General features: G+C 43.7%; 1 protein-coding gene across 2 annotated transcripts in view; it reads left to right on the top strand.

Annotated features, from left to right (window-relative positions):
* The window catches only part of PUSL1 (pseudouridine synthase like 1), a 94,705-nt gene that overhangs the window by 59,116 nt on the left and 13,205 nt on the right, over positions 1-22,384 (top strand). The window contains exons 3-7 of one of the 2 annotated variants that reach the window (XM_073585431.1): positions 2,611-2,798; positions 5,629-5,775; positions 5,866-6,039; positions 17,169-17,223; positions 20,674-20,836. In XM_073585431.1, the coding sequence (XP_073441532.1) occupies positions 2,611-2,798; positions 5,629-5,775; positions 5,866-6,039; positions 17,169-17,223; positions 20,674-20,836 (727 nt within the window). Of the gene's footprint in view, positions 1-2,610; positions 2,799-5,628; positions 5,776-5,865; positions 6,040-17,168; positions 17,224-20,673; positions 20,967-22,384 lie in introns of those variants that run through there. The other variant, XM_073585430.1, reaches the window with a different exon arrangement.

Here is a 22,384-nt window from a genome sequence, read left to right on the forward strand (position 1 = left end):
GGAAAACAAAAACTCGCTCAAAATAGAGCTTTTTCTAAATTGGTTTTCGGGTAAAAGAAAAAAAGCTTGCCTTATTCAACTCTTCAATAGACAAAGTGTGAACATCGCCTTACCGGGCAAGTTTACCTAACTATGCAGCAATAATTCTCTCGCTCATATATTGCGTGTAAGGAGCCAAATTGCCGTCCAGGATCTTCTGGCTGGTGAGTTGCCGCAGCCAATAAAACCATTGGTCCTTCCACTATGTTTTATGCCTGTCGTCTGGTGTGGTTTATGCTTCCATCGTTGGATCCAATGACGTCATGTTCCAAAAAAAACAACAAAACAGTAAATCTGCTATGTGTCGCCACGTGCCACTAATCTAAGTAGCTGTTTGCACAGGCCAGAGGATGAAGTGATGCTGGGTCAGTGCCAGCTCCATGATATTGTGCCTTCCTGACTTTCCCACTGAGTAAATGAGACTGTGACTGTGCAGATCTGATCGTTATTCCATCTAGATAATCGTTTGTATTCATTCATTTAAATTTGCTATTTTGTTGCACATTTAATACCAAAGGGGTTTTTTCCCTGGATATTAATATTGTTGACCTAGCCTTAGTATAGGCCCATATCCAACACATCAGATCATTCCCATTCATTTGTATGGGATAGAGCTTGCAGTACCAGTTATGGCCACTATGCAACTTACAGCGCTGTGCCATTTTCCGCTGCGTTGTGCTCTTTTAATCAGTTGATCGGTGGGGATCTGGTAGTGACACACACAACAATCTGATGCAGAGTACCTATCCTGACGACTGGTCATAAATATTAAAGTCTTAAAAGAAAACCCTCTTTAATAAGGCCAAAAGTGAAGTATAAGTTATATCTCATGATACTAATTGTTTCTTACTGTTGGCTTCTCCCATTAGAGCATCAGTATGATGAATGACTCCAGCTTAGCTGTCCTATTTGTTGTAGACTTTGATTTTCTGATTCCACCATGTATTTTATCAAATGCATAGGTCAGTACCTCCCTTTTGATATACACTGCAGCTCTGCTTTAATATATTTCAGTTGTTACAGCTGGCAATTTTTTACTTGGCTAATAAATCAGTAGTCTGTATTGGGATAGGCGAGAATGCAGGCTAATAATCTAAAGGTTTAAAAACGAATCACCATGTTGTTTCTGGATCTAAATTCTTAGGTGATTAACTTAGTTATCAATCTCTGTTGTCTCTGGAGTTTTGTCTTTTGGATACAGAGCTCCAAATTCCCTGCAGTCACATTGCTTTTAAATAAACATTTGACTACCTGCAACCGCCGCTAGGGGGAGCTCTCAGTATACACTGAATTCAGCAATTACACATATGTAGTTGCAGACTCCCTCTAGTGGTGGCTGCAGGTATATATGTCCATTTTATCAGATAAAACTAAGCTCCGACTGTTTTAAGGAATTAATTAGTTTACAAAAAAAAAAGCAAAGTGTGGTCAGTGTTGTAATTTTTTTTTATTATATAGGTCTTTTGAGGGTAGCAAGTAAATATAATGATCACAGTCCAAGAATAACATATTCAATAGGCCTGTGCCCGTGTGTGATGTACTGCAGGGTGATAAGCAGCAGCATGGCCAGGGCAGGGCATGTAAATGTCTCCAGAATATATTATTTCTCAGGGAATATCTAGTTTCCTGCTCACGGACAATATGATTTTTCTCTATAATGAAAACCACATGTATGTTGTAACAATGCAGACGTGGGGAACAGAAAAGACTGATGTTTCGTTCTGGTTTCCAGGCATACTGCAGCTTGTTTTGGTTACAAAATCTACATTTTTCTTCATTTTTGCTACCTCCACTGGGCAAGGTTCAAAAAGTCTACAAAAGTGATTCAAGGCATCCATCAAGTACATTGTGTAATGTATGTCCATGTAGTTAAGTTATGGTAGTGGGTAAACTCGTGATCTCGCATCTTAACATTGAATTCTACCTGTGAACTTGAACATTCTGCAATCAAATAATTTACCATTAGATGGCGCTGTGATAAAAAAAAGTGGTATTATCAATGTGACTTTACACACTGCCACTAGATGGTGCTGTGACAGAATTCTAGTATTTATCACGAATGTGATACTACACACTGCCACTAGATGGCACTGTGGTAAATTGTGGTATTCATTATTAAATGGATGCTAGATGCTGCCACTTGATGGGACTGTATTAAAATTGTGGTATTTGTTATTAATGTGATCCTGTACACTGCCACTAGAATTGTAGTATTTATCATTAATGTGATTGTAAAGGCTACCACTAGATGGTGCTGTGGTAAAATTGTTGTATTTATTATTAATGTGATCCCACACACTGCCACTAGATGGTGGTGTGGTACAATTGTGATATTTGTGATCGATGTGATCCCACACACTGCCACTAGATGGTGCTGTGATAAAATTGTGTTTGTTGCCATTGTAATTTTACACACTGGCTCTAGATGGTGCTGTGACACTATTCAGTATTAACTTGAATTTGCCACTTGAGGACACTGAAAATATCAGCCATTATTTGTTTTTATTTGAAATTTTGCATTTATTATATATTCAGATGGTTTATATTTGACTTTCTTTTTTCTGACCATAGGTGGCTGCACAGAAACTCAGGCCAGTTGGAAACGTGAAATTTTCAATCTCCAGCCGTACCGACTCTGGGGTCCATGCAATCTGTAATTCTGCGCATTTGGACATTGAAAGGTCCCCTGATAAAGCTCCGTTCTCAGAAGACACATTGGTGAAAGCTTTGAATTTCCATCTACACCCTGAGCCCATCTGGTGAGTGTTGCAAGTTATTGACACAGCGCAATGATAGTTCTTCATGAAATAATAATGAGTGTTCAGACATTAGTTTCGGATTTTAGATTCCCATTTTCCTGGAAGAAACTATTTTTTCTAGTGCTCATCGACGCCCCCTGCTGGCTAATGCATGTATGAGTCAAAAAAATTGCTCATCCATTCAATCATTGGCATTTTAAACCAAGAAGCATTAAAGTACACCAGCTCGTATGGCGAAGAAATGATCAACTATAATACTGCCCTCTCGTGGACAGTAGTAGAACTATTACTGTACTGATCTCATATGAGCAAGAGTAAAAAGCTTTTTTCAAAATGATGATCCATGATATTTTGCTTGTCTTTCACCTACTTAGCTGGTAAGTGAAATCTGACAAACCCAACATGGTTCTTTTCCCATCTCTGATGGTTTTTTTTACTCTGTCTCCATACCCTTTCAGTGTTAGAGACTGCAGCAGGAAGAGAGAGGCAATTGTACACAAATCATGTATGGAGAGGGGGGAAAGCATCTATGTTCTCAGGGAGGGAAGATAAATCAAGCTGTAGATAAGGAGGTGTGAGTAAGTTTGGTGCACCTGATACCAGCAGCCTATAAGTTCAAGACTGTAGTTTTGAAGGCCACAAAGGGCCGGGATCCAACCAATCTTTTGTATTGAGTGTGCGCTAAAGTCACTGAAGGAAGGGGGAGCAGGGTCAGATGTCACATTGCCTATAGTGATTGTTGGCCCTGTGTTATTAACTGTGTCTAGAGGTGTTGCCTATAATTTTATTCCTGCCTCTGATGATAAAAACTCTTACAGAAATTGCAGGAAATGCGAGCCTGAAAAATGCCCCAGTATTTTGTGTGAAAATTACAAGATTACTAATTAGATTGGAATATATAAAAAAAAATATATAAATGTTGGCAGTTTTTTTAAATACATGCAACAAAAAATACTAGTTTTAAATAAAAGGTAATTTTCACAATGACGCCTTCCCTTTAACTTAAAGGAGTTGCAGACTTGTGAATCCTAACAGTGTGCACCTTCAGGATCCTACTGCGCCAGGAGAGGACAGGCACACAAGTAAAATATGCGATTTACATACATGCGGTCACATGCCAACTAGACATGCACTAGATTCATTGAGTAGGAGTGTGGCTGGAAGTATGCAAATCGCATACTTGTGGTCACATGACCTGCCTTTTCTCCGAACCGGTACTGATGAATCCTGACAGCATGCAGTGTCCGCACTGTGAGGATTTACAAGTCTACAGTTACATAGTGATTTAAGACTTTGAGCCACAAGCCTGGACATCCCCTTTAAATACCATTATTGTGCCAAAGGGATATTTTTTTTTTTATCAAGATCACGTATTGTCATGCCACACAATGGCTTTGCTCTGGTGCTCCACTATAAAGGAAGGACACATTTTTACAAATCCTGACATGTATGAATGTACGTTCCATGGAACCAGATAAACCGTGGTGAGGCCAACGTAACCCCACCGGTCCTGGATGACTTTCTGAGACATCGGGGATGCCTCATGTCAAGTGCTTCACTTCACAGTTGTTTCTTGATTTAACTATATATGGGGATAATCTGGCGCCGAGGTCAGGAAAACGCCGAGCTTCAAAATCTATTGCAGATGCCGCTGGCAGTCGGGAGAAGTCCAGTAACAGAGATAAGCGGCGGCGGCGCGCGGCATGTTACTGTTGCTAACAGATGAGACGGAGCGGCAATGATTTCTGGCCTGTGAACACAGAAGCCTGTACATTCCTGCCGGTAATGCATCGCTCGCACACAATGCGTTCCCATGGTAACTAATTATCACTACAGCCCTCGCTGCGCAGCTCTTACCTGGAGGGGGAGAGGGAACAGGTCTAGTACATGAGCCTAGGCGACAAAATCAAACTACAGCGTATGTTAACCCATTCATATTCTTCAGTATATAACAGTTAAAGGGCCGACGACAACAAATATCATGATGTTAATATATTGCCATGTAAAATGCCTCACAATTCAGGATATGGCATGAGATAAGTATATAAAACTGATAATTTTAATGAAAAAGTTTATTGTAAAAGGCGTGTGGCTTAAAGGGGTTGTCCAGTGAAAACAATTTTTCACCTATCCTGATACCCATCTTATTCTTCATTCACATTTTATGGGGCTGCCAGAAACGGAAAAGTGCAGCCTCATAAGGGAGTAAATGGAGCAGCAGTCGGACAGGCGCACTGTCGCTGTGTTCTAATGGGCATAAAAATTTCCTGTTCTGCTGATCGGTGTGCGTCCTGGTGGTCGGACTCCCACGAGAAACAAGTTATGACCTATTCACTTGTTACAGGACAATCCCTTTAAAGAGAATCTGACAGAACTGGGCAGTCTGTGATGTTATTCTATTCCTGCTGCTCCCCTGAATATTTCATGTTTTGTCCTTTTAAAATCCGTCATACGGTTCCAGAGATATGGGCTTTTTTAATTACTGTTACTTTTTTATCTTCTTAAAGCGGCGTGGTTCACAGGATCCTCAGGGGCGTGTCTTTAGGCTCCTCTTGGTTATTACCCTGTGAGCGATGCCCCTTCAGTAAAAATATAAAGATTAGACCTTAATAAAAAGGCCCATATCTCTGGAACTGTAAGACAGATTTTAAAAAGACAAAAAGCTGAATACTCGGGGGAGCAGCGGGAGTAAAATTAGAGTAAAATCTGGACACTTTTTTTGACCTGGTGAAAAGTTTTCTTTAAAGACATTTGATATATATTTTTAGATACGAGAAATGTTTTGCTTTAGACCCTTATTAAAATGATCTATCCCCCACCCTCTATGCAGCATAATAAAGGCGTTTCATGTAAATGACGATTTTCATGCCCGTTTCAACGCGGTCTCCCGGACATACTTGTACCGAGTAGTCACTGGATGTAAACACACAAATTTGCCGGTATTTGAACGCAATCTATGCTGGGTGGCAAGTGAGAGGTAAGTGTCATATCTATGTGTCCAATGTGGACTACTGTCAATTAGCAGATTGATTGCGTTCGCTATCATTTATCTGGTTTCTATTCCCAGTCATCTTGACATTCCACGGATTCAGGAAGCCGCACCGTTTTTTGTCGGGAAACATGATTTCAGTGGCTTTAGGTCCACAAATAACGAGACGCCATTTAAGTCTCCAGTCAAGACTTTGCAGCAAGCGGATATAACCCCGTCTACCAGCTTGTTACCAAATCTCTTACAAAACAGGTATTATTATTATATCTTTAATTCTTTGGGGGCTGAACTAGGTGGTTTTATACTCTGCCTGGCCTCCTGCTGAAAAGCACTATTGGGAGGAGCATAGTGAGTAAAGCTTGTTGATCTCAGCCAATCACAGTTGCAGAGAACACTCCAATCAATTCTGATTGCCTGAGAGTAGCTGACTGGTAACAGCTTGCAGTGCTCCTCCTAGTTTTCCTTTCTAGCTGGATGCCAGGCACACTGTACAAAAAACTGACTGTCACATCCAAACATGAATTAGGTGTGAACAGATGCCTACCTAGAGTCGCCAACTAATATGCAATCAAACAAACAAGGCAGCACTCTGCAGCGCTATAGCATGCAAACATGAAAATTGAATTGCATTACTGCACTAGAATTATGAAAAATGGAGGCTAGGGGGCGGAGTGCTCAGTCAGAAGGCCAATGCATACAAATTGGCATTGTTAGGTCCTGGTATACGAGAATCGCCTTACTGTGGCTGCCAGGTACACATGAATTGGCCAATTTATGCACTAAGCATTCTCAAATTTTCATATTTCTAGTGCAGAAATGCAATTAAATTTTCATGTTTCATGTTTTGAATGAGGCACACTATACAAGCCTCCTATCTCTAGTTCTGTGAGCTCTCAGTTGTTGGTCTATAATTTATCTCTGTCTGATAATGAGGTTGTGCTGGCTTTTTTCTGTTTGGTGTTTCTTCTATAAGCCCCTTTTGAAGTCTGATAAATGTTGGGGCATTCTACCTCAATCTTTGTTGTGCACAGCATCTGACATTACCTCGTAGGCGGCCGGTGCTCTGCCGTCATTATGGCTCAATCTTGGCATGATCAGTTAGAATCATTAAAAAGAAATGATCTATAGGTGTCCAGCAGAAAATCCCTCAAGTGTCACTCACAAATCTAATGTGTTCCAACTTATTACAGCAAATTAGTCAGATTTGGCCAGAGCACTGTGTCCAACGTTATTCTCTTCCCTACTGGGAGTTCATCACTAATGCGCTGTAAGTAGCAATTCCACAATGTTGAGACACTTTGTGATATTTTTTTTATTATACACCATATGAGGTTTCTGGAAGCCAATGCTGACCCACCCGGTGTGTCATTTCCTTCTTCCTCCCAAAATCATGCACAGAATAATCTCTACTTATAAGATTTCTCGTAAATCTAATTTTTGGGGAATGAAAAAAAAAATAAGTTTGGTGAATAATCAGTTTATATACTTTATATTTATAGTATATCTAGAGGATATGCCAAAAATGCCTGACTTGGCAGTCTGACCATGGCAAAGGAACGGACGCTGCCCTGGTCCTGCCCGCGAGGAGGACTGAATCAGATGCTGAAGCAGGGGTTGTTTGTGTCTAAGGCCACGTTCACACTTTCAGTATTTGGTCAGTATTTTACATCAGTATTTGTAAGCCAAAACGAGGAGTGGGTGATAATACAGAAGTGGTGACGTGTTTCTATTATACGTTCCCTCTGATTGTTCCTCTGCTGGTTTTGGCTTATAAATACTGATGTAAAAAACTGACCAAATTCTGAGTGTGTGACCAAACTGACCAAATTCATGAGATGAGGTTAATTACCCTTTAAAGTTCTGTTTTCCGGCTGAGAAATCAATATTCTAAGGGGGAAAGGCAATTAAAAAAAATACCTACTGCTCCTCTATTCACTGGTGGCTCCTTTTCTGACTCCCAATTTTAGAAGTAGTGGCGGTCACACAATGATGGGTATCATCCTCCACTTTGTCCACCAGCTCCAGTTGTGATCTGTGCTATTTCCTTTAGGCTGTGTTCACACACAGCGTTTTTTTAGCGGTTTTTACCGCGGTTTTCGCTATAAAACCACTAAAAAAACGCTAAAAATAAGCTGCACAGTCATTTCTATGCATTTTGCACTTTTTGTGCACATTGATGCGTTTTTTACCGCGAAAAAACCGCATTGCGGTAAAAAACGCAGCATGCTCATTAATTTTGCGGATTTTTCCGCGGTTTTGGCTTCTTCCATGCGTTTAGAAACCTCTGCGGTAAAAAACGCATCAAAACCGCGCAAAAAAAGCGCAAAAACCGCCGTGGAAAAATAGGTGCGGTTTCTGGGAAGGGATTCAGGTTTTTGTACAGAAATTTTCTGCAACGTATGCACTTAGCCTAACAAGTAGTTTTAAAAGCGTTGTCGAGGCTTGGTATCCAAGTCTGAAGTCACTGTACGTGACTGCAGACTTGTGAATCCTCGCATTGCGCACTGTCAGAATTCTCTGGTCTGGCGCATGACCACAAGTATGTGATTTTCATACATGCGATCACATGCCGACTAGACATGCACTTCTTCAATTAGAGTAAGTGAATTGAGCAAGGCCAGACATGTCTAGTCTGAATGTGACCGGAAGCATACAAGTCTCATACTAGCAGTCACATTCTCCGATGTCATAGTCCTGACAGCGCATGTCGTGAGTATTCACAAGTCTGCAGTCACGTAAAGTGACTAAAGATTTGAGCCCCAAGCCTGGATAACGCCTTAAAGGTACCCACACACCTTGTATAAATGTTGGCCGAGCACTTGAGTGTCTTTCCTGACTCCTCCACACACATGAATGTTTAGCTTGACTGAGCATTCTCTGTAGGATGAGGGGCATGTAATTAGGAAAAGGTTCTTTACAGTAAGAGTAGTCACACTGTGGAATGCCCGACCACAAGAGGTATTAATGGCAGACACTATTTCGGCATTTAAAAAAAGTCTGTATCTCCTAAAAAATGTCATTTGTGGGTCAGAATGTATAACTGGTGGAGAAGGTTTAAGTTGATGGACCTATATGTTTTTTATTACCTATGTAACTACAAGTTCATCATGGATCAGATGATTTCTTGTTTCTGTCCTGGAATTTAAAAATAATAAAGAAAAATAATTTAAAAATAAAGCAGTTTGTGTTTGCCAAAGATGATGGTCTGTATTTCCTATCTTTGATAAACACTTTTTTAAATGGACAATTTGTCACCAGATTTCACAGTGTAAACTACATATACTGTAAGTTTCTAAATAGAGCACTTAAACCTGATGAGGCCGGTGTACTTACTTTGAGGGGGAAAAAAATCACATCCTACAATGGCTGTATAATCCTGGGAGACTCGAACAATGCTCATTTTAATAGTTGTTAGGATACCATCCAAGAATACGATGCTGCCAAGGATATGCACAGTAAGTACACCGACCTCATAATAGATTTGCAGTTTGCATTGTGAAATTTGGTGACAGATTTGCTATAAGGGTTGGGACCGCTTTACAAAAAAGATGGTGTGTAACTGGTCATTGGCAAGTAGATCTGGAATATTAACTAGTGGGAAATACCAGACTTGTGGGGTAATCCTACAATTTGGGTGGGGTCGCCGTAAACGGTGGTTCTGTGAGTAATACTTCTGCCATCTTGTGTCGGTCAGCTGTTAATGAATTGGTCCTGGGTGGTTTTACTGCAGCTGAACATGAGATGCCAGAGACGGGAAGACTTTTTTTTCCCATGAATGAAGGGGAACATCTGCAGCAGATACTTTTCCCAGATTCTTTGTGCGTCACAGACAACTCCACCCGTCATTGTAAAAACATGAAATGTACAAGTTGTAATACCATCAGGTCCAGAACGCTAAATCTGTAGCCAAAACGATGTTATATCAATTGACGCTTTGTTGTAGCGGATACATGAAGGTCACTGACGTGAGCGACTCTATGGCCTGATATGTTATAAGTCGGCCACCAGATGTCTGCACCAACATGTCTACAGGAAACTTACACTGGTTACAAACATACCAGTCAGTGTTACATGGAGTACCAGTACATATGCTAATGGTGTAGATGGAATTGGTTGTCCAAAGTTGGGAGACATGAGGTCATATATATATCTAATATATAAAGCTCAATGTGGGTGTGTATGTATGTCCGGGATTGGCATCCGCACGGTCGCAGCTACAGTGTCACATGGACCCGTCCTGTGTGACGCGACCAGCAAGCCAGTAACTAGAACAACAGGACGCGGCACGTGATACTGTCCTGTGTGACACGGCTCGCAGGCCGGTAATTAAAACAACAAGACAAAGGGAAGGGAAACAGTTACAACGGTGGGCCCTGCGATAGGGAAAGGTGACGTGGAGACCTCCTGCACTCCCCTGAGTCAGTGTCCCTAACGTTCCCTATGCCGGTTCCGCACCGGGCGCCGATCAGGAACCTGTCCTAGCACACCCTACACCTATCCCTTGCTAGGGAGCTGGGTGGCGCAGGCACTGGCCCCACCGCTGTACTAACACACACTAAGGAAAAACATAAACAGGGAAACACCACTTAGCTTTACTCTGTTGCACTTGCTCCTGGCAACAGAGTCCACCACCAGCATGCAGCTCTCCTCCTGAATCGCTGCCACCAAGCTCTGCCAGAGCTACAAGGAAATCCTCTATGACTCCTTTCACACCAGGGCTAAGACAGTGCTGCAAGGAACGCTCTCTAGCTCCTTCCTCCACCAAGGATGGTTGAAATGAACACTATCACCAACACTGATTGCAACACCTGTGACTCTTTTATAGCAGAGCCAGCAATCACACCTGCATTATAATCATGTGCACTTAACTAAAGAAACTAGAGTGCAATGACGCTCACCAACACCGGGGGCAAACTTAGAACAAACGACACCACAGTGCAATAATCCTAATGGCCACCGGGGGCAAAAAACAACCTTAAGCACAGCTTAGGGAAAAAAAAAAGGTTACCTGTGCTTTTTTATCAGTCCTGATCCAGCAAGGATCATGACAGTACCCTCCCCTTAATGAGGGGCCTCTGGACCCTCAAGACCGCTCCCCATCAAGGAGCCACCTACAGCGGGGACGCCCAGACCCAGAGTTCACCCCAGCAACTACCTGCATGTCAGGTTGATGAGAAACGAGCCCGCTGGTATTGGCAACGTATGTTATGGAGGCAACACACATCTCCGAAGCTCTGACCTGGGGAACGGGTTGTGTATGTGTATGTTTGGCATGAGCTGGTAACACTCCACAACACACATCCACTGGATGTTTTTTGGTGGCCACCCATACACGCTCGTTCACACACAGGTCCGGACCTGAACGTTTATTGCCACTCGTTCATTTGTCACCACTTGGAGAACTCTTACTGGGATTGACAACAGAGGCGTCCCCCTGTGTCACCACACTCACACCCCCGCACCTCACCAAGGGGTACACCACCCTCCAACCCCTTCCACCACGAGTTTGGCGCCTCCCAGGGTTGGCCAGTGGCGAGGGTTGAGACTTGCCCCTACTCTCCTGCAGCACATCTGCTGCCCTCACCGGAGAGGAAGGGGTCCGTTGAAGAGAGACGGCAGAGACAGTAGTTCCTAGGCAGCAGCCCTTACACGAGTGCCCCCAGCTGACCACTTCCCTCGCCCGCCAATATATTACCGGGTTGTGTCTCTTCAGCCAAGGGAGGCCTAAGACAATAGGTACTGGCATTCCCTCCAAGACGTAGCATGACAAGGACGCCTCATGATGTCCTATATGCAGATGGATATTCTCTACGACCTTGGTCAAGATCCCCTGGCTCAGTGGAGCAGAGTTTATGGCCCGGACGCTTATAGGCTGGGCTAGCGTCCTACACCTCAGACCATGAGTCTGGACAAAGCGAGCATCCACCAGACTGACTCCTGATCCGCTGTCCACAAACACCGGTATCACCTCCGGTACCCCGCCAGCCAAGACCTCTGCTGAGATGGTACTTTGTGAGGGCAAAATGGAGGAAATGTACACTCCCTGGTCGCATCCCTCCAAGCGACCAGGGGAATGCGGCTTCTCAGATGGCACAGATAATTTGGCGCGCAATGGGCAAGCCTTCAGGACATGACCAGTCTGCCCACAGTACAAACATGCCGACACCACTCCACGAACCGTAGGCAGCTCTGAAAACAAACTAGCTCCTCCTACTTGCATGGGTTCGTCAGGAGACTTGGCATGAACTGGGCAGGCTCTCATAAAATGGCCAGACTTCCCACAGGAAAAGCATACCCCCCCACCACGACGAGCCGCAGACACCCCCTTTTTTGTATCAACAACACCGGGCTGTCTGGGTTCCTCCGTCCGCACTGTTGGGTCCTCCTCCCTAGCGAGGACATCAGGGGGCACTTTTTGTATATGTCTTTCCCTAAGGCATCTATCCACCCGGATGGCAAGGGACATGGCGGCCTCCAGTGACCTGGGGGCGGCGTACTGCACCAGAGTATCCTGCAACATTGGAGACAAACCCTGCACAAATTGACTCCTAAGTGCTGGGTCATTCAACTGAGTATTAGTGGCCCATCTCCTAAACTCTGAGCAGTACTCCTCAGTGACCCGGGCTCCCTGTTTACACCTACGGATTCGAGATTCCGCCAGGGCGACGCCATCAGGATCCCCATACACAAGCGCCAAAGGCGCAAAGAACTCGTCCACGGACTCTAAAGATGGAGAATCGTCCGGTAGGGAGAAGGCCCAGGATTGGGGATCCCCCTTTAAGAAGGGACATAATGATTCCCACCCGTTGCTCTTTACTCCCTGATGAACGAGGGCTCAGCCAGAAATACAATTTACAAGCTTGTTAAAACGCCAAGAATTGATCTCTCCCTCCAGAAAATCTGTCAGGGATATCTTGGGTTCTGGCTGAGCCTGTTCCTGGACCAAGACCCCAGAGCCCACCAACAGCCGCAGCTGCCGCACCAACCCTCCGTGCAGCCCCCTAAACTCATTAGTAAGGGTCTGCAGCAACTGGGCAAAGGGCTGAACTGGGTCCATGGCTCAGCAGAAAAAAAGTTCGGTTGGTGATAATGTCACGTGGACCTGTCCTGTGTGACGCGACCAGCAGGCCGGTAACTAGAACAACAGGACGGGGCACGTGATACTGTCCTGTGTGACACGGCTCGCAGGCCGGTAACTAAAACAACAAGACAAAGGGAAGGGAAACAGTTATAACGGTGGGCCCTGCGATAGGGAAAGGGGACGTGGAGAAGTCCTGCACTCCCCTGAGTCAGTGTCCCTAACGCTCCTAACGTTCCCTATGCCGGTTCCGCACCGGGCGCCGATCAGGAACCTGTCGCCCTAGCACACCCTACACCTATCCCTTGCTAGGGAGCTGGGTGGCGCAGGCACTGGCCCCACCGCTGTACTAACACACACTAAGGAAAAACACAAACAGGGAAACACCACTTAGCTTTACTCTGTTGCACTTGCTCCTGGCAACAGAGTCCACCACCAGCATGCAGCTCTCCTCCTGAATCGCTGCCATCAAGCTCTGCCAGAGCTACAAGGAAATCCTCTATGACTCCTTTCACACCAGAGCTAAGACAGTGCTGCAAGGAACGCTCTCCAGCTCCTTCCTCCACCAAGGATGGTTGAAATGAACACTATCACCAACACTGATTGCAACACCTGTGACTCTTTTATAGCAGAGCCAGCAATCACACCTGCATTATAATCATGTGCACTTAACTAAAGAAACTAGAGTGCAATGACGCTCACCACCACCGGGGGCAAACTTAGAACAAACGACACCACAGTGCAATAATCCTAATGGCCACCGGGGGCAAAAACCAACCTTAAGCACAGCTTAGGGAAAAAAAAGTTACCTGTGCTTTTTTATCAGTCTTCATCCAGCAAGGATCATGACATACAGCCACAAAATTTGGCACAGTCACACGTCTGGACCCCGAGAGCATCATAGGCTATGTTGTGAGGCGAAATTTTAACCCTGCGCGTTCTAATTCACCAAACAATTTTGCCCCTATCTACATAATGGTGAAAAAGTGTATGTATGTATTGGCATCTGCACCGTCGTAGCTACAGCCACAAAATTTTGCACAGTCACACGTCTGGACCCCGAGAGCGTCATAGGCTATGTTGTGAGGCGAAATTTTAACCCCGCACGTTCCAATTCACCAAACAATTTTACCCCTATCTACATAATGGAGAAAAAGTGAAAGGAAAAGTGTTGGAGGCAAATTGACAGCTGCCAGATGTGAACAAGGGGGACTGTAGAATGAGAGCGATGGCGCCAAAGAGTATATACCGTACAGTTGCTAAGGTGTGGCCCTGACATGGGATTCTCACCACACACGGGGATCTGAACACACACACACACAAAATGCGCCACACACTACCTCGTGCTTCAACACATATACCACCCTCAGCACACATTTCACCACACATACACCAACCGAAACACAAAAGTCGCCACTCAAAACTCGCCACGCTGTCCCAGAGCTGTTTAAAATATGAAAAATGAGCTGTGATTGGTTGCTATCAGCAACAGTTTTCTTTGTAGACAGTTGTGGTAACTGAGGCCTATTATTCTTATCATTTCTATGGTGTTATCGTCCTTCTGTAAAGCTGGAAATAACACAATTTATTACCGTGCCAACACAGACCACCCTCTGACACAGACTGCAGGGGGAGCCCAGTATCACACAGGATAGGATTAGATACACAGCTCAGCAGTCAGTATCACACAGGATAGGATTAGATACACAGCTCAGCAGACAGTATCACACAGGATAGGATTAGATACGCAGCTCAGCACACAGTATCACACAGAATAGTATTAGATACACGGCTCAGCAGACAGTATCACACAGGATAGGATTAAATACATGGCTAAGCAGTCAGTATCACACAGGATAGGATTAGATACACGGCTGAGCAGTCAGTATCACAGTATCACAAAGAATAGGATTAGATATACGACTTAGCTATATATGTACATATGATATAATGTGGAGCTGTTTGTGTACAGTGGCTTGCAAACGTATTCACCCCCTTGGCATTTTTGTTGTTTTGCTACCTCACAACCTGGAATTTCACTGTATTTCTGAGGGTGTGCATCAGTTCATGTAAAGAACATGCCTACAACTGTGAACATTTGGTTTTCTTTTTTTTGTGACGTACACAACAAATAGTAAAAATTACTGAAAACTTCGGGGAGTATAACTATTCACCGTCCTAAAGTCAGTACTTTTGTAGAGCCTCCTTTTGCGGCAAATACAGCTGGAAGTCACTTTGGATAAGTCTCTATGAGATTTCCACATCTCGCCACTGGGATTTTTGCTCATTCCTCAAGGCAAAACTGCTCCAGCTCCTTCATATGTTAGATGTTTCCTCTGGTGAACAGCAATCTTCAAGTCTGACCACAGATTCTCAACTGGATCAAGGTCTGGGCTTTGATTAGGCCACTCCAAAACATTTACGGTACATTTCCCTTTAAACCACTCAAGTGTTGCTTTAGCAGTATGCTTTGGGGTATTGTCTTGTTGGAAGGTGAACATCTGTCCCTGTCTCAAAACACTGACAGACTGAAAAAGGTTCAAGAATATCCCTATATTTTGCACCATCCATCTTCCCTTGACTTGGACCATTTTCCCTGTCACCGAAGACATCCCCACAGCATGCTGGAGACACCACCCTGTTTCACAGTGGGGATGGTGTTTTTGCGGTGATGACCTGGGTTAGTTTGGCATCAGACATGGCGTTTACCTTGGTGGCCAAAAAGTTCAATTTTAGTCTCATCTGACCACAGCACCTTCCTCCATACAATGGGGGAGTCTTCCATATGTCTTTTGGCAAACTCCAAACGACCCTTACAATTTTTATGTATAGAGTTTATAGCTTCGTGTGTGTATATAGTGTAGAGATGGATGTGTGTGTGTGTGTGTGTATATATGTAATGTAACAAATAAAAGGTCATGGGGTGAATACTTTTGCAAGTCACTGTATATAGTATAGAGCTGTGTGTGTATATAGTGTAGAGCTCTGTGTCTATAATCTAGAGCTGTGTGTGTGCAGTGTAGAGCTGTGTATGTAGTTTAAAGCTGTGTGTATGTAGTGTAGAGCTGTGGGTGTGTGTATGTAGTGTAGAGCTGTGTGTATGTAGTGTAGAGCTGTGTGTATGTAGTGTAGAGCTGTGTGTATGTAGTGTAGAGCTGTGTGTGTAAATACTGCAGAGCTCTGTGTATGTAGTGTAGAGCTATGTGTGTAAATACTGCAGAGCTCTGTGTGTTTGTAGTGTCGAGCTCTGTGTGTATGTAGTGTAGAGCTCTGTGTGTATGTAGTGTAGAGCTATGTGTGTATGTAGTATAGAGCTGTGTGTATGTAGTGTAGAGCTATGTGTGTAAATACTGCAGAGCTCTGTGTGTTTGTAGTGTAGAGCTCTGTGTCTGTATATAATCTAGAGCTCTGTGTGTGTATCTAGTGTAGAGCTCTGTGTGTATGTAGTGCAGAGCTCTGTGTGTATGTAGTACAGAACTCTGTGTGTATGTAGTGTAGGGCTCTGTGTATGTAGTGTAGAGCTCTGTGTGTATGTAGTGCAGAGCTCTGTGTGTATGTAGTGCAGAGCTCTGTGTGTATGTAGTGCAGAGCTCTGTGTGTATGTAGTACAGAGCTCTGTGTGTATGTAGTGTAGGGCTCTGTGTATGTAGTGTAGAGCTCTGTGTGTATGTAGTGCAGAGCTCTGTGTGTATGTAGTGCAGAGCTCTGTGTGTATGTAGTGCAGAGCTCTGTGTGTATGTAGTACAGAGCTCTGTGTGTATGTAGTGTAGGGCTCTGTGTATGTAGTGTAGAGCTCTGTGTGTATGTAGTGCAGACCTCTGTGTGTATGTAGTGCAGAGCTCTGTGTGTATGTAGTGCAGAGCTCTGTGTGTATGTAGTGCAGAGCTCTGTGTGTATGTAGTGCAGAGCTCTGTGTGTATGTAGTACAGAGCTCTGTATGTATGTAGTGTAGGGCTCTGTGTATGTAGTGTAGAGCTCTGTGTGTATGTAGTGTAGAGCTATGTGTGTAAATAGTGCAGAGCTCTGTGTGTATGTAGTGTAGAGCTGTGTGTATTATTCTGGGCTGAATTAGGGCCTGGCTGCATCTAAGGCGACCATTGCTCACTTGCTATCAGGGAACGTGGCAAACATTTGTTAAAACTTTGGTCCATATGTGAATTTTGGTCAGATTATCCTGAAAAAAGGAATAGTAGGTTTGCAACTCTGCATGTCATCCACTCAGCCTTTCCATTGTGCTTATATTTATCTATATAATATGCAGAACTGGAGATGAGCTTATTCGTCTGTTTTTCTCTTCATACAGCAACCTTCAGTATTGGGATTTTACCTTCAAAAGTCAATCTTTTGCTTACAATCAGGTACGGAGGATTAACTACACAATAGAACTTTGCAACTTTGTTGTTAATGTTAACAAAGTGGACATGATCCTCAACTCTTCTCTACAGTAAACATCTCAACCATGCCCAGTTGGCTAAAAAAAAGACTAGATTTACAGTGGGGAAAAAAAGTATTTAGTCAGCCACCAATTGTGCAAGTTCTCCCACTTACAAAGATGAGAGAGGCCTGTAATTGACATCATAGGTAGACCACAAGTATGAGAGTCAAAATGAGAAAACAAGTCCAGAAAATCATCTTGTCTGATTTGGCAAGATTTATTTTGCAAATTATGGTGGAAAATAAGTATTTGGTCACGTAAAAACAAACAAGATTTCTGGCTCCCACAGACCTGTAACTTCTTCGTTAAGAGGCTCCTCTGTCCTCCACTCATTACCTGTAGTAATGGCATCTGTTTCAACTTGTTATCAGTATAAAAGACACCTGTCCACAATCTCAAACAGTCACACTCCAAACTCCACTATGGTGAAGACCAAAGAGCTGTCAAAGGACACCAAACAAAATTGTAGCCCTGCACCAAGCTGGGAAGACTGAATCTGCAATAGACAAGCAGCTTGGTGTGATGTAATAAACTGTGGGAGCAATAAGAAGAAAATGGAAGACATACAAGACCACTGATAACCTCCCTCGATCTGGGGATCCACGCAAGATCTCACCCCGTGGGGTCAAAATAATCACAAGAACGGTGAGCAAAAATCCCAGAACCACACCGGGGGGACCTAGTGAATGACCTGCATAGAGCTGGGACCACCGAAACAAAGGCTGCCATCAGTAACACACTACGCCGCCAGGGACTCAGATCCTGCAGTGCCAGACGTGTCCCCCTGCTTAAGCCAGTACATGTCTGGGCCTGTCTGAAGTTTGCTAGGGAGCATTTGGATTATTCAGAAGAGTATTGGGAGAATGTCATATGGTCTGATGAAACCAAAGTAGAACTGTTTGGTAGAAACAAAACTCATCGTGTTTGGAGAAGACAGAATGCTGAGTTGCATCCAAAGAACACCATACCTACTGTGAAGCATGGGGATGGCAACATCATGCTTTGGGGCTGTTTCTTTACAAAGGGCCAGGACGACTGATCTGTGTACATGAAAGAATGAATGGGGCCATGTATCGTGAGATTTTGAGTGCAAACCTCCTTCCATCAGCAAGGGCATTGAAGATGAAACATGGATGGGTCTTTCAGCATGATATTGATCCCAAGCACACTGCCAGGGCAATGAAGGAGTGGCTTCGTAAGAAGTATATGATGGTCCTGGAGTGGCCTAGCCAGTCTCCAGATCTCAACACCATAGAAAACCTTTGGAGGGATTTGAAAGTGCGTGTTACCCAGCGACAGGCCCAAAACATGGAGGAATGGGCCAACATACCACCAACAGCGTGTGCCAACCCTGTGAAGACTTGCAGAAACCGTTTGACCTCTGTCATTGCCAACAAAGGATATATAACAAAATATTGAGATGAACTTTTGTTAATGACCAAATACTTATTTTCCACCATAATTTGAAAATAAATCTTGCCAAATCAGACAAGGTGATTTTCTGGATTTCTTTTCTCATTTTGACTCTCAGGCTGTATGCCCACGTTGCGTTTTTCATGTGATTCCGCAGTTGCTGTGCCAATGCTGCGGATTTTACCACTAAGGAATCGCATAGCAGTAAAATCTGCAGCATGTCCATTATTTATGCGGAATCGCGGAGATTCCGCCGCCATAGGGTGTGTGCACACACTGCGGATTGTGGTGCGGAATTTTCCGCGCGGATTTGTGTATCTGCAGATTTTCTGCGATTTAGCCTGCGGGTTTCCCCTGCGGTTTGAGACCTTCCATAGAGCAGGTGCCAAACCGCAGCAGAATCCGCACAAAGAATTGACATGCTGTGGATTTGAAACCGCAGCAAATCCGCGCGGAAAATTCCGCACCGTGTGCACTGCAAATTTTATTTTCCATTGATTATAATGGCAGTGTACACCGAAGCATAATCCGCAGCGTGCACACACCCATAAGATTGCATTGAAATGCTCACTTTACGCATGTGTCTATGCTCACCATGCGTAAAGTGAACGCTTCATGTGCGGATGGTACCCAGGGTCTGGAAGAGAGGAGACTCTCCTCCATACCCTGGGTACCATATTCCTGTTAAAAATAGAATTAAAGTAAAAAATAGGGATATACTCACCTTCTGATGGCCCCCGGAGTCCTCCTGCCTCTCAGCCACGCTGCCAGCATCTTCCGTTCCCAGGGATGCATTGTGCGAATCACCTGAGATGACGTAGCGGTCACGTGATTGTGACGTCACAAAAGGTCCTTCGCGCAAAGCATCCCTGGGAATGGAACGTACCGGGAGCGCCGCTGAGGACATTGGAGGCCGTCAGAAGGTGAGAATACCATATTTTTTATTTTTTTTTTCATTATTTTTAACATTATATCTTTTACTCTTGATGCTGTATAGGCAGCATCAATAGTAAAAAGTTGGTCACACCAACCTGTCAATCACTTTTCCAAGCAATGCTTCAAATCGCTTGGAAAAGCGCTAGCATTCTGCAAGCTAAAAACGCTTGCAAAACGCTTGTGTTTTGCGGGAAAACGCATGCGAATTTTGCATGCGCTTTACCCGTGGCAGGGAGTTGCGGAAATGCTGCGGACAATTCCGCAGCATTTCTGCAACGTGGGCACTTAGCCTCATAGTTGTGGTCTACCTATGATGTCAATTACAGGCCTCTCTCATCTTTATAAGTGGGAGAACTTGCACAATTGGTGGCTGACTAAATACTTTTTTCCCCACTGTATATACAGTGTACAGAGGACTGCATCGCCAGAATGGAGAAGAGCTGAAATAGAAGATAAACATCCCCAGATTCAGAAGAACAGCAGTATTTATATCAGGAAAGAAAAAATATAGCAAGTGGCCGATCCTCTGAGAACAAAGTAGAATAAACTCTGTTATCATTTATAAACATATAAAATGTCTTGCTGCATTGTTACGTCATAAACATTCAATCTAAATTACGGTACTGTAAAGGCACTTTCCAGGATTTTACATTGATGCATGTATGTTTAGGGTAGGCCATTATTATGTGATCAGTGAGGGTCACAGTATCTTGGGGCTGGAGATTCTACAAATCACAAGAGTCAGCCAATCAGTGTGTCATTGGTGGATGTCCTACCCTCCTGGAGCCCTCACTACAGTGCCAGATGCATGTGATGATCTCTTGGTACTGAACTGAAGAGGTTAAACCCCAATTGATCCTACAACATTTGACATTTCAGTCTAAAGTCCTGGGAACCCCCTTTAATTCTTCTTATGACCCCATTTAACAATTACGTGTTGCTCTCCATTTTTATGACTTTCTTCTGTAGCGTCTGGTTACTGATGATCTCCAGCACCTTTTCATGAATACCCTCTGCGTTCCAGGTGAGGAGGATGACAAGTGCTCTGGTCGCTGTAGGTTTGGGTCATCTCACTCCACGACACATTAAACTTCATCTAGAAGAGCGGACGCCACCGGTGTTTCCAGGGAACATCATTGCCCCTTCATCCGGACTGTTCCTCAAGGAAGTCGAATATGACGAGAAGGGTAAGAAAACAGACCTCTACCCAGCAGTTCAGGATTCTGTGTCCAAGGCTTTAATATGTGTCTAAATGCAACAAACATAAAAAACTATGAAAAAATCTTCGATAAAATAAAAAGTCATCTGATGCTGTTACATCCATTTTCATCTGTTCCCTTATTGATTTGCCAAATGTGTATAAGCAAGAATAAGTAGACCCATAGCTGATGACTACAAAATCCGACTACACAGCGTTTACTTGTAGTCTGTTACCATGGAGACCCATAGGTTTGTATAGGACATGTACATTTTAGTTTTCTTTTCAAAATTGTTTTATTTTTTCTTTATGGGCACATTGAAGCTATAAAATAGGTAGCCATTAGGCATCACATTCATCCCGCGGACAAACATAGGGCGTGTTATTTTAGAGCAAAGTCTAGATTAGATAATATTCACAGACCGTCCTGTTTCACTGACCGACAAAGGAAAAGAAAGTCGCTTATGGTAATGTCCTACAAGACTGGCAGCATTTCAAAGTGTCCTCTCGTTTTATCATCTTATTAGTGAGAATAAGGAAAGGAGCTGCCTGACGGGGACAACAAGCCTATTATTTCACGTCGGCAGATCTCCGCGCCAGTTGTAGATTTTTTTTGATTTTTTTTCTTCCACTATCCAAGCTTTAGAACTGTCCAGCTGGTGACATAATAGAAAGCAGCACTGTAATCATTACACGTCCAGGACGAGCAGCGCCCCTAATTATACCACATGGCTGGAATACATCACTGTCCAAAAACCGCTGAATAACGACAAGTGCAAGTGTTCAGCTTCAGACTGTAAACGGTTGTGCTGCATTGAGTACGGCCACGGATAGAAAGTCATCAGAATTGTAAATATTTTGGCTCTGTGATGTCATCGGCTGTTCCTTATGTCTTGTATATTATTTACTGAGGTCGCTCACCCAAAACGAAGATCGGTGGTAATGTTCGATAATTTGCCGATTCTTTTAGGAAACCCATTTCTGAATGAGGAGGAAGAATGTCCCCCATTCAGGATAGAGCAGCTACAGAGGGTGCCCCCCTCTCTGGAAGACTTGGCATATGCGAGTGTTACAGATGCGTCCTTCCCTTATCTTTCCTCTTGGCTCAGCATATTCCAAGATTTACAGCTTTGAAAAAATAAATAAATCGGGCACCGTTAATGCTTTATGTGCCTGTATGAAAATGTATTGTGAGAAATTGACGTTTTTCATGAAATCAGTGCAAAGGTAATCCTTTGGAGTTCACCGAGTAATCCTTCATGTCTCCTGTGGAGGCGCTGCAGGGAAACTGAGCACTTACTCCTAGCTGATCAATAGGGGTTCCAATCTGTGATCGATGCAGCTCTTATGTGAAAAATAGACCTGGCAACTTTTTTTAATCTAGAAAATGCTGGAAATTGTTGAATACAGGACACAGCTTGTTGTCTTAATTTGCACTTAAATTATCAAACTGTTGCTGAGCGTTTTATAAATTTTACATGTTATGCCACCCACCCAACTGTAGTGATTTAGCAACAGTTTGTGTAACACTTTTTTT

This window comes from Dendrobates tinctorius, unplaced genomic scaffold (genome assembly GCF_039654945.1).
Source record: "Dendrobates tinctorius isolate UK_male_01 unplaced genomic scaffold, ASM3965494v1 ptg000086l, whole genome shotgun sequence".
Lineage (NCBI taxonomy): Eukaryota > Metazoa > Chordata > Amphibia > Anura > Dendrobatidae > Dendrobates > Dendrobates tinctorius.